We start from the raw sequence: 11,006 nt of genomic DNA on the forward strand, positions 1-11,006 counted from the left end.
GATTCATGGCCTCCTTGGCTAGAGGGGCGCTCTTGGTACCTCCCTGGCGGTTGACATAGGCCACAGCAGTGGCATTGTCCGACAGGACCCGTACTGGCTTCAACGCCAGTACCGGGATGAACTCCAAAAGCGCCAACCGAATGGCTCTGAGTTCCAGGAGGTTGATAGACCACTTTGCCTCTGCAGGAGACCAGAGCCCCTGCACTGTCCTTCCCAAGCAGTGGGCTCCCCAGCCCGTCAAAGAGGCGTCCGTCGTGACGACAATCCACTCTGGGGTCACCAGAGGCATTCCTGCAGACAACTTGTCCGTCTGCAGCCACCAGCTCAGCGCCTTGCACACTGCTGGGTCCAAGGGAAGGAGCACAGCATAATCCTCCGACATCGGAGTCCAGCGCTGCAACAGAGTGTGTTGTAGTGGTCTCATATGAGCCCTGGCCCAGGGCACTACTTCCATCGTGGCCGTCAAAGAGCCCAACAGCTGCACATAGTCCCAAGCCCGAAGAGGAGAGGCTACTCGGAACTGGTCCACCTGAGCCTGAAGTTTGACAATCCGATTGTCTGGCAGGAACACTCTGCCCACTTGGGTGTCGAATCGAACTCCCAGATACTCCAGGGACTGAGTCGGGCGCAGCTGGCTCTTCTCCCAGTTGATGATCCACCCCAGGGAGCTCAAAAGAGCAACCACCCGGTTCACAGCTTTGCCGCACTCTGCATAAGAGGGGGCTCGGATCAACCAGTCGTCCAGATAAGGATGGACTTGTACTCCTTCCTTTCGCAGGAAGGCCGCGATGACCACCATTACTTTGGAAAAGGTCCGCGGAGCAGTAGCCAACCCGAAAGGGAGGGCTCTGAACTGGAAGTGTCGTCCCATGACTGCAAAACGCAGGAAGCGTTGATGAGGAGGCCAGATGGGAATATGCAGGTACGCTTCCTTGATGTCCAAGGAAGCCAAGAACTCTCCTGCCTTCACTGCCGCTATAACAGAGCGGAGAGTCTCCATGCGAAAGTGCCGCACTTTCAAGGCCCGATTGACCCCTTTGAGGTCGAGGATAGGCCGGACAGAACCTCCTTTCTTTGGTACCACAAAGTAAATGGAGTAACGTCCCTTGCCAATCTGATTTTCTGGCACCGGAACGACCGCACCCAGGCGGATCAGGTTGTCCAAGGTCTGCTGCACTGCCACAGCTTTGACCGGAGACTTGCAGGGAGAGAGTACAAACCCGTCTCTTAAGGGTCGGCAGAACTCTAGCTTGTAGCCGTCTCTGATGACTTCCAGCACCCAAGCGTCTGAAGTTATTGTGGTCCACTCGCCCAGAAACGAGGACAGCCGTCCTCCAATCTGCACTGGGGCGTGGACCAAGGCCCCGTCATTGGGTACGAGACCCTGGGGGAGGACCGGAGGGAGCACCTCCGGGACGGCGGTCTCTGCGAAAGGAATGCTGCTTGGGGGAGAAGTTCCTCTTGAAGGAAGAGGGGGCAGAGGAGCCCGACCTGCCCGGGCGGTACCGACGGGCTTCCTGAAACCATCCTCTGGAGGTACCGGAACGAGTACTAGCCCGAGCCCTGACCTCTGGTAACTTCTTGCCCTTAGACGTGCCGAGATCGGTCACGATTTTGTCCAGCTCGACCCCAAAGAGCAGCTTGCCTTTAAAAGGCAATCTAGCCAGGCGGGATTTAGAGGCGTGGTCAGCAGACCAATGTTTCAGCCAAAGCCACCGCCGCGCAGAGACTGTCTGAGCCATGCCTTTAGCTGAGGCTCTCAAGACATCATACAGCAAGTCTGCCAAATAGGCTAAGCCCGATTCCAGGGCCGGCCAATCAGCCCTCAAGGAATGATCCGAGGGGGAAGCCTGCTGCACCATAGTCAGGCACGCCCTGGCCACATAGGAACCGCAAACCGAGGCCTGCAAACTTAAAGCAGTCGCCTCAAAGGACGACCTTAAGGCCGCCTCCAATCTTCTGTCTTGGGCGTCCTTTAGGGCCGTGCCACCTTCCACCGGCAAAGCCGTTTTCTTAGTCACCGCAGTGATTAAAGAATCCACGGTAGGCCACAGAAAGGCCTCACGTTCACTTTCAGGCAAAGGATAGAGGCGGGACATAGCCCTAGCCACTTTGAGGCTCGCTTCCGGGACATCCCATTGAGCCGAAATTAAGGTGTGCATGGCATCATGCACGTGGAAGGTTCTAGGCGGGCGTTTCGTCCCCAGCATAATGGCAGAGCCAACAGGGGCTGAGGGAGAGACGTCCTCCGGAGAGGAAATCTTCAAAATGCCCATGGCCTGCACTAACAGGTTGGGCAAATCCTCTGAGCTAAAAAGCCGCGCTGCAGAGGGGTCATCCGCTCCAACCGAGCGGGGATCCGTCTCCTCCAAGGAATCCGCAAAGGACCGTTGGGAGAACTCAGATACGCTGCCCTCATCTACATCGGAGGAGACAAGGTCCTCCAAGGCCTGGGAATCAACCCGAGGGCGTTTACCTCCGGGGACCTCAACCTCTTTACCAAACGAGGGAGCAGGGGCAGCGTTTTGCATAAGGAAGGCCTGATGCAGCAGCAAAACAAACTCGGGGGAGAAACCCCCCAGACCGTGCACTTCCGCAGCCTGGGCTACAGCCCTAGACGCACCCTCAACCGGCGCTCGCAAGAGCGGGGGAGAGACATGCTGCGCATCCAAAATGGCGTCCGGCGCGACACTCCACGAAGGAGCCGCGCGGGAAAAACGGCGCTTAACTTTAGCCGCTTTGGTGCCGTCGCCCAAATTAAGGGCGTCCATGGCATTAATGTCTCCCTCAAGGGCGGCCCACGAAGAAGCCGTCCGAGCCGCGTGGCCGGCCAAGATGGCGGAGGCGAGCAGCGGGGGATGGGCGTTTATGGCGGGGAAAACCGCCACGCCGGAGGAAGGACCGGGACACTCATCGGTCACGAAACTGTCACCCAACAAGGGCGAATCAGACTTTAAGACCCCCGCATCCCCTCTAGAAGCGCCTAAGTGATCCGGGGAGCGACTCTTTGCGCCCTCGCCCTCCGACGCCATATGCCACATGGAGATCAATCGGGGAACCCCCTGCCCGCTATAAAAAGGTAAAAATTACCTGCTTTCCGCTCCGAGCTGTAACGACCTGGTGTCCCAGTGAGTAGCTGCAATAAACGTTTAAATAAACGTCGAAATAAACGCCTTTAAGGACGTTCAAAATTTTTTTTTTTTTTTAACGGAGCCAGCGGGAGGGGGGAGAAAAGGAGGGACCTGGCGCCACCAGGTTTGCACTTGCTCAAGAAGAGCCCTCAACCCCAGGCACTCAACAAAACCTAAAAATTAGGCTTGGAGGCCTAGCCAGAGCTGCTGCTGTGTGTGACCACCACCTGCTGAGATAGAGAACATACTGAGGAGTTTCCGGCAGCACATGACCACATATAGGGAGGCAAAAGGATTGCTCTCTATCTCCACCTGCTGGTAGATGGACACAACCCACCAGTCTATGGATTGATCAGCTTGATGATATGGAAGGTTCAAATCCCACTAACGCTCTTTTGTAATCTTGGAAAAGTCACTTAACCCTCCATTGCCTCAGGTACAGACTTAGGACCCATTTTACTAAAAAGCGTTACGAAATGGACTTAGCACATTTAAACACGTGACTTTCCCGCATGCTAAGCCCATTTCTAACACAGCCCCAAAATAGGGCTTCTTTCTTTTGGCAGGTTAATTTTGTGTTATCCCGTTAGCGTGCGCCGATGCGAATGCGCTAGCTAGATAATGTTTCCACATCCATTCCCTACCCAAAACAAATTCCCTTCCCAAAAAAATAGTAGCGCACAGGCAAATTACCGCAAAGCGTTTTAAGCCTTTTAAAAGCATGTGCTAGCGCTAAACACGGTTCAGTAAAAGGGCCCCTTAGACTAAGACCCCCTAGGACTGGATTAGCCCCGATCCCTGACCCAGAGAGAGGTGGCAGTCCTAAATGAAAGTTTATGGGGGGTGTCAGAGTTTTTTTTTAACCAATAGGAAAACAGAGGGCCATCCAACCCAGAATGCTTTGTGTGAGAAGATAAGGGAGGCCCCCAGTTCCCTTCCCAATATCGCATCAGCGCTGGCACTAGACTCCTCTCAGTGACACTGAAGGTCATGTGGGATCCCTCCCCTTCCACAGCTTTAGTATGCCTATGGTTGGTGTGGGGAGGATAAAAGGGTAGGGAGGTCATTTTGGAAGCAAGGGTGGGCTAAATTCACACAGGCACCCAGAAATTTGGAATTCCCCACCCATAGTCCTCTAAGATCACCACTCAAACTGCCAGTGTGTGTTTATCATGATTGGGTGGGGGGTAAGGACATCTTTTCAACAGGACCAGTAAATCTGGGGATACAGGAGGAGTTTTGAGCTAAGGTGGGCAGGGAGCTGAGCCATCAAGCAAGATTGGCTACATCTTGTGTGACAGACCTGTTGCTTAATGCAGTACCATTGAGGAATGGAAAGGCAGCCATGATGCTCAGTTTCCTTATTCCCTCTGCCTCCTCCCGTCCCCCCCCCAAAAAACAAAAACCTGAATGGAAATGTAGGGTACAGTTCTCCTATGGACTCAGAGCAGCAGAGGTACGTTCAGGTCTAGCAGGGCTGAGGAAGAGGGGTCTTTATTCTGCTGCATTACTCCCAGCTAGTCTACTGGGGCATGTAGGGGTTGGAGGGACAGAGCACTGCTGGTCTCAAGGTTCCTGCAGTGCATTCTGGGTCTAATGGTTCCGCCACTTTGAGGCAGGCATGAACTAGTACTTTCTGGAAAGATAAGCCCTATCTTCTGGCAAAAAATGTTAAATTCTTCCCTTCATCCTACAAATAAAATACAATGGTGGGACTATAAAACCCAAAATGTAGTTTGGTCAGTAATCAACTCATCAGCAGGAGGACTGCAAGTCCCATAATGCATAGGGATAATCACCGCATTGTTATGAGAAGGGCTGCAATTCCCAGAATATACTGGGATGGTTGGCTCAATGCTAAACCACAGGACAAGTCCCAGAATGCACTGGAATAACCAGCAATTATATAAGTCTTTTCCTTCAAGTCAGCATCCAGCCAGCCACGCAGAGTCCGTGGTTCTTCTCCTCTCCTTCAGCTGGGGGTTGGAGCAGCTTTCAGCGCACCACCACGTTAATCTCAGCCACGTTGGGATCCATCACACCACTTCCACCCGCACTGGCCACCATGACACTCTCAGCCACGCTGGCCTCCAGGACGTTCTCTGCTGTGGTCTTGCCATGCTGCTCCTTCAGGTGGCGGCGGATGGCAGGCTTGTGGGCAAAGCGCACGTCGCAGTAGGAGCAGCGGTACGGCCTTTCCCCACTGTGCAAGTTCATGTGGTCGTGGAGAGTGGATTTCTGCGTGAAGCACTTGCCACAGATCACACACGTGTGCGACTTCACCCCACGGTGGACGTTCATATGCCGGTTGAGGTTGCTACTGTGGTTAAACTGTTTGCCGCAACGTGGACACATGAAGATGAAATGGTGGGCCCGCATGTGGAAGACCAGCTTCTCCACCCCTTGAAAGACCTCTTCACATTTGGTACATTTGAGGTTCTTTAGGGGGTTGCCCACTCTCAGCACGTCCTTCACGGTGCCAGAGGTCAAGGGCCGGGAACCAAAATTGACTACGATTCCTGAGACATCCCCTCCTCCTCCTCCGCTGCTCTGGCATTTGCTACTGCTAGCTGTGGCTTCTCGATCCTCATGGAAACTACTGGGAATGATGAGCAAACCCTCCCCCTCAATGTCCTCTGAGAAGCTATAGCAGGCCTTCACCACCCCCTGCTGGCTGTGCTCCAGGCTTGCGTTCTCCACCGTAGAGTTGACCTGAGACTCGTCCTGTTGTACCACCTCATCTGATTCCTTCAACCAGATGCACTGCTGCTGCTTCTGTTTCTGCCGATGGGCCACCTCCAGGGCGGACTCTACTTTCACGATACAAATGTCGGAGACAGCGTCGTCATCTTGGTCGTCGTAGTTATCGTCATCTTCATCCTCCTCGTCCTCTTCCACCTTCATCTCCAAGTCTTCATCCAGGGACATCTCCAGCTTAATGTTGGTCTGGGTGGATCTCATCCGGACCCGGCCTGTCTCCTTCGCTGCAATGATCCCGGCATTGCTGCTGCCTTTAGTCCTGACTTCCCGTATGCCACCACTCCCAGCCTCCTCCTTCAGGTTGATCTTGGGCTCAATGAATTGGGACAAGGCATTGCGGCACTTCTCTACCACGTGTTCCATCTGAAGGTAGCTGGCGGCAGTCAAATAGTTCACAATGTCACGGACGGCAAACTCCAACATTCCTGTATAGCAGGAGAGCAGGAGGTCTGTCACAATCTTGGAACTGTGCATGAGGGAGACCTGCAGCTCCGAAGAGGGGTTCAACAAGAACTGGTCTCTCAAGAAGGGGGAGCAGGCTGCCAGGATGACCTTGTGGCCTCGGAATTTGAGGCTGTCGGCCACAATGGTCACGTCACAGAAGCGTTCCTCCGAGCGCAGCTGGTTCATGTTGCGAAGTGTCGCCGCCTCATGGCCCGGAAGCTGGAAACGCAGGACCTCAACGCCAGACGCCATGTGGTATGCCCCTCTCTCTTTGTTCCCTTCCCCACTCACGGAGATGAAGCAGAAATCAGCGGCTGGGAAATTCTGTGCAAACAAACTGGTGAAAAAGGGGCAAAGGGACGAGATAAAATAGTACTGGAGGGAGAGAGGAAAAATTTAAAAAGCAAGACCTGCAGAGAGGCTAAAAGATTTTTTTTAAAATGATAAAGTAGACAGATAAAACTGATAAAAAAAATAAAAGAATGGCAAAAAAGAAAACAAAGATAAAATTGATAAAAAAATAAATAAAGGAGACAAGGATAAAACGTATATTAAAAAAAAAACAGAGACAAAGATAAAAAGTGATAAAAGTAAACCAAAACAACACAGAGGAAGAGAAACGAGAAGGTGGTAAAACAAGTGACCAACAAAAAGCAGAGAAAAAAAAAAGACAAAACAAAATATACACAGCAAGCAAAGGAGGAGGGAAAGAGGAGGAAGAGAAGAGAGTTGTAAATAGAGTAAGGAATGTACAGATCATGGGGCAGAGGGAGAAGAGAGACAAGAAAAAGACATTTTAGTTGCATATTACATTAAAGCTCAGCCCCTCTCCCACAAAAGCATGATAAGGTTCTCAGCAGCCCTCCTCCGGCGAAGCCTGTAATTCCTACCCCAAAGGTAAGCTCTAAGCATAGGAGGCAGCTCTGCGGGTGCTTAAGCACCCCTGATATTTGAGCAAACTCACTGACTGTGTCCAGGGAGGGGTAACTTCCAATGATGTTAGCACCCCCAAGCATTTTGATAAGCAGCTTCCCCACCCCCCAAGCTTCTATCTCTAACACTAAAGGCCTTTAGTGCCCCCCCCCCAAAAAAAAGCCTGCATCTCCTACACTATATAAAAGACTCTTAGCATCCCCCCTTCCCAACGCTTCCATCTCCTATTCCAAATATAAGGCTTTTAACAACCCCCCCCCCTATAACCTAAAGATCATGTCTCAACACCCCCCAAGCTCCAAAGCTTGCATCTCCTATACCAAATATAAGGCTCATAGCAGTCCCCCACCCCAAAAGCTTCTGTCTCTTACCCTAAACTATCAGAGGATCCCCTCCCCAATAAAAAACGTCAGCATCTCCTACACCAAATATAAGACTTGGAGCAGCCCCATCCTCAAAATTTGTACCCCCTACTAAAAGATACGTCTCTCAGCACCCCTGCCCCCATTCCCAAAGTTTACATCCCCTACCCAAAACATGAGGCTCTCGGCCCACCCACTCCTCCACCCAAAGTTTGTATCTTCTACACAAATAAAAGGCGCTCAATAGCCTTTCCATTCCCAAAGATAAGGTTTTCAGCAGTGTCCCTCCCCCCCCCCCCCCAAAAAAAAAAAAAAAAAAAAAAAAAAAAATCCATCTGCTATCCCATAGAATGGGCCCAAACCAGCTTCCTTTAACCCGAGAGGAAGGGACTCTGTGTAAAATCTACCTCCCAAGGCTTCAGGGCCCCCTTTTCTGAATTTTCCTTCCAAAAGTTGCATGCACAATGCAAGCCCCCCCCCCCCCCCGCCGCTCCGAATTGTGCTCCGGCGCTCCCCCTCCTACATCGTCTGACTCCCAATCCTGTGCTCTCCTTTTTACTCCCCTGACCCCGTCCCTGCTCCTCCGACCCTCGATCCCTGCTTACCTTTCCCTTCCCTCCCTTTACCCCCGCTTGCTGCCCTCCCCGCCTTCCTGGGCCTCTGTTCCTCTCCCCCTTTACCTCCAATCTCTGCTATCAGGTTATCGCTTCCCCCTGAGCCCCGATCTCTGCTCCCACTTTCTTACCTCTCCCGACCCCTGATCCCTCTGCTCTTCTCGCCTCCCTTGACCCTCCGATGCCAGCTCTCTACCCCTCCTTACCTCCTCTGCCCCTTGCTTTATCTGCTCTCCGGCCCTCCACCTTCAGCACCCAGGCGCCATCCACCATCCCGGCCAAGCAGCACAAAAGGGATTTAAGGCGCCGGCTGCTCTTTAAAGGGACAGGCACAGTCAAAGCCGAGAATCAGCTCCCGTCCCATGTCGGGCCATTGTTTAACAGAGGCATTTTATTGACTGTATTATTTATTATTCGTACCTAACCCCCTACCTTCAGTGTTGGGGTCCTGACTCCCCCACCTAGAGAATCATGACAATCTCATCCCTCCCTTCTAATTCATACAAGTAAATGGGAAAGAGAGAGGGAGAAACAATCCACTCCATCTTTTCACTCCAGCCCTCATTGCCAGGCAGGCATGCCGGGAGGTTCCCCCGCCCCCTCCTTCCGGGCCATTCACCACCACCCTTTCTACTGATTTTGCAGAAGCGATACCTATAAAGACCGGCATGTATTCATAGCTCGGTTATCCCTCGGACAGATACAAGATGGGTAGTTCCGGATTAGCACAGACCAATTGAACCAGAACACCCAGTCTGGTGTATTTTTGGGATATATGAATTATGGATGTGTGTAGAAGGCATGCAGGGAGAGAGTGAGAAGAAGAGATTCAAACAAAAAATACTGAGGCTGAAAATACTGGAGGGAGAGTCCTGCAAATGGGAGCTGAAAATACCAGGGGGAGGCTGGTTCTCATTCGGGTAAAACTTGGATCCCACGGATCCAAACCGTACGACCTTAAATACCGAGAGCTGTTTTTGTTGTTGCAGCTGCTACAGCTATTTCGGTGTTGAGGTCCACAGCAGGGGCATAGCTAGGTGGGGGCATGGGCCCCCACAGATTTAGCCCTGGCCCCCTCTACTTTCGACCCCCCCTCGCCGCCAACCCCCCATCACATTCGATCCCCCTCTTGCCACCTCCGTCCCTCCCCCACCACTTTCGATCCCCCCTCCTGCTGCCGCCAAGAACCTTTGCTGGCGGGGGTCCCCAACACCCGCCAACCGAAGTCTTCTTCAGCGCCAGTCTCCGACGCCTTCGCTGATCTGTTTCTGTCAGTCCTGACGTCCTGCGTGCACATCCTGCACACAGGATGTCAGGAGTCAGAGGGAGAGGGGGGCCGAAAGTGGCGTGGGAGGGTCGGCGGCTGAGGGGGGCAGGCCGCATGCTAAACTGTGCCCCCGGACCTTGGACCCGCCTCCCGCCGAGGTCTGGCTACGCCCCTGGTCCACAGGATCCAACTTTTACCCGAACCCCACAGGGGCTAAAAATATTAAGAGGAGATTCTAGCAAGTGGAGTGGAGGAGTGGCCTAGTAGTTAGGGTGGTGGACTTTGGTCCTGAGGAATTGAGTTCAATTCCCACTTCACGCACAGGCAGCTCCTTGTGACTCTGGGCAAGTCACTTAACCCTATGTTGCCTCAGGTACAAATAAGTACCTTTATACAATATGTAAGCTGCATTGAGCCTGCCATGAGTGGGAAAGCATGGGGTACAAATGTAACAAAAAATTAAAAATGCAAAGGGTATACAGGGGAAGCCTAAATACCAGATGTATAAGTCTCTTGCAAAATATAGAATGCACAGGGACTGAAAATACCAGGGTGGGAGGGGTCTGAAAATACCAAGGAAATAGAAACCAAGAGACCCTTTTACTAAGGCTTGCCCAAAAGTGGCCTGCACTGGTGTAGGCGCATGTTGTTGTTTTTTAAATTCTTTATTTATAAATTTTTCATTTACATCCAATGACATAAATGAGGAAATATCAGAAAATACAAACAGCTGAAAAAAAAAGAAAACTACTTATAGCCATTTCTGGCTTAAAATAGAAGATAAGCTTTTAAATTTTGTCCATAATCAATTTGAATCAAGATACTAGGCAATAAAATAAAAGGAAAAAGAAAAAAAAATAACATAGCTATAAACTAAGTTATTAACGGTTGGGTTAGAGCAGGGATTTTACAGCCAACATAACAGCGTTCTCAATTAGGGAGGCAAATCCTCGGGCTTAACAGCTTCCTTCAATACAATAAATTCTAACAATTTCGAGGGAGAGAAAAATATATAATTAACTGATTCAAGAGTTACATGGCATTTGCAAGGAAACTTTAACAGAAAAGATGCACCTACATTAATAACTCTAGATTTATACAATAGGAATTCCTTTCTCCTTTTCTGTGTGCTCCTTGCCATGTCGGGGAAAATCTGGATTTTCTGACCCAAGAAACAATCATTTAAATGGTGAAAGTATAGCCTGAAAATATTATTTCTATCAAGTTCAAGAGCAAATGTCACTATTAAAGTTGTTCTTTCAGTGATCACTTCCAGGGAGTTCTCAAGAAATTCTGTCAAGTTAAGATCTGAAGTAGCCTGGGGTTGTTGTTCTGAGGATCTCACTATTCCAGAGATATATTGGGCCCTTGTAATAGGGGGAACTCCCTCTACAGGGATTCCCAATATATCTACAAAATATTTTCTAAGCATATCCATTGATGATACTAAGGGAGATTTAGGAAAATTCAATATCCTCAGGTTATTTTTCCTCCC

At 51.0% G+C, this 11,006-nt stretch overlaps 1 protein-coding gene across 1 annotated transcript; it reads right to left on the bottom strand.

Annotated features, from left to right (window-relative positions):
* Positions 1 to 5,113: 5,113 nt before the first annotated feature.
* Positions 5,114 to 8,522, bottom strand: ZBTB12 (zinc finger and BTB domain containing 12). The gene is made up of 2 exons (XM_030197318.1): positions 8,451 to 8,522; positions 5,114 to 6,797 (listed from the first exon to the last, which is right to left on the bottom strand). Exon 2 carries the CDS (start codon positions 6,585 to 6,587, stop codon positions 5,127 to 5,129), a length of 1,461 nt encoding a protein of 486 aa, XP_030053178.1. The 5' UTR covers positions 6,588 to 6,797; positions 8,451 to 8,522; the 3' UTR covers positions 5,114 to 5,126.
* Between the last annotated feature and the right edge of the window lie 2,484 nt (positions 8,523 to 11,006).

The sequence above is a fragment of the Microcaecilia unicolor genome, chromosome 3, assembly GCF_901765095.1.
Source record: "Microcaecilia unicolor chromosome 3, aMicUni1.1, whole genome shotgun sequence".
In the NCBI taxonomy this organism is placed as follows: domain Eukaryota; kingdom Metazoa; phylum Chordata; class Amphibia; order Gymnophiona; family Siphonopidae; genus Microcaecilia; species Microcaecilia unicolor.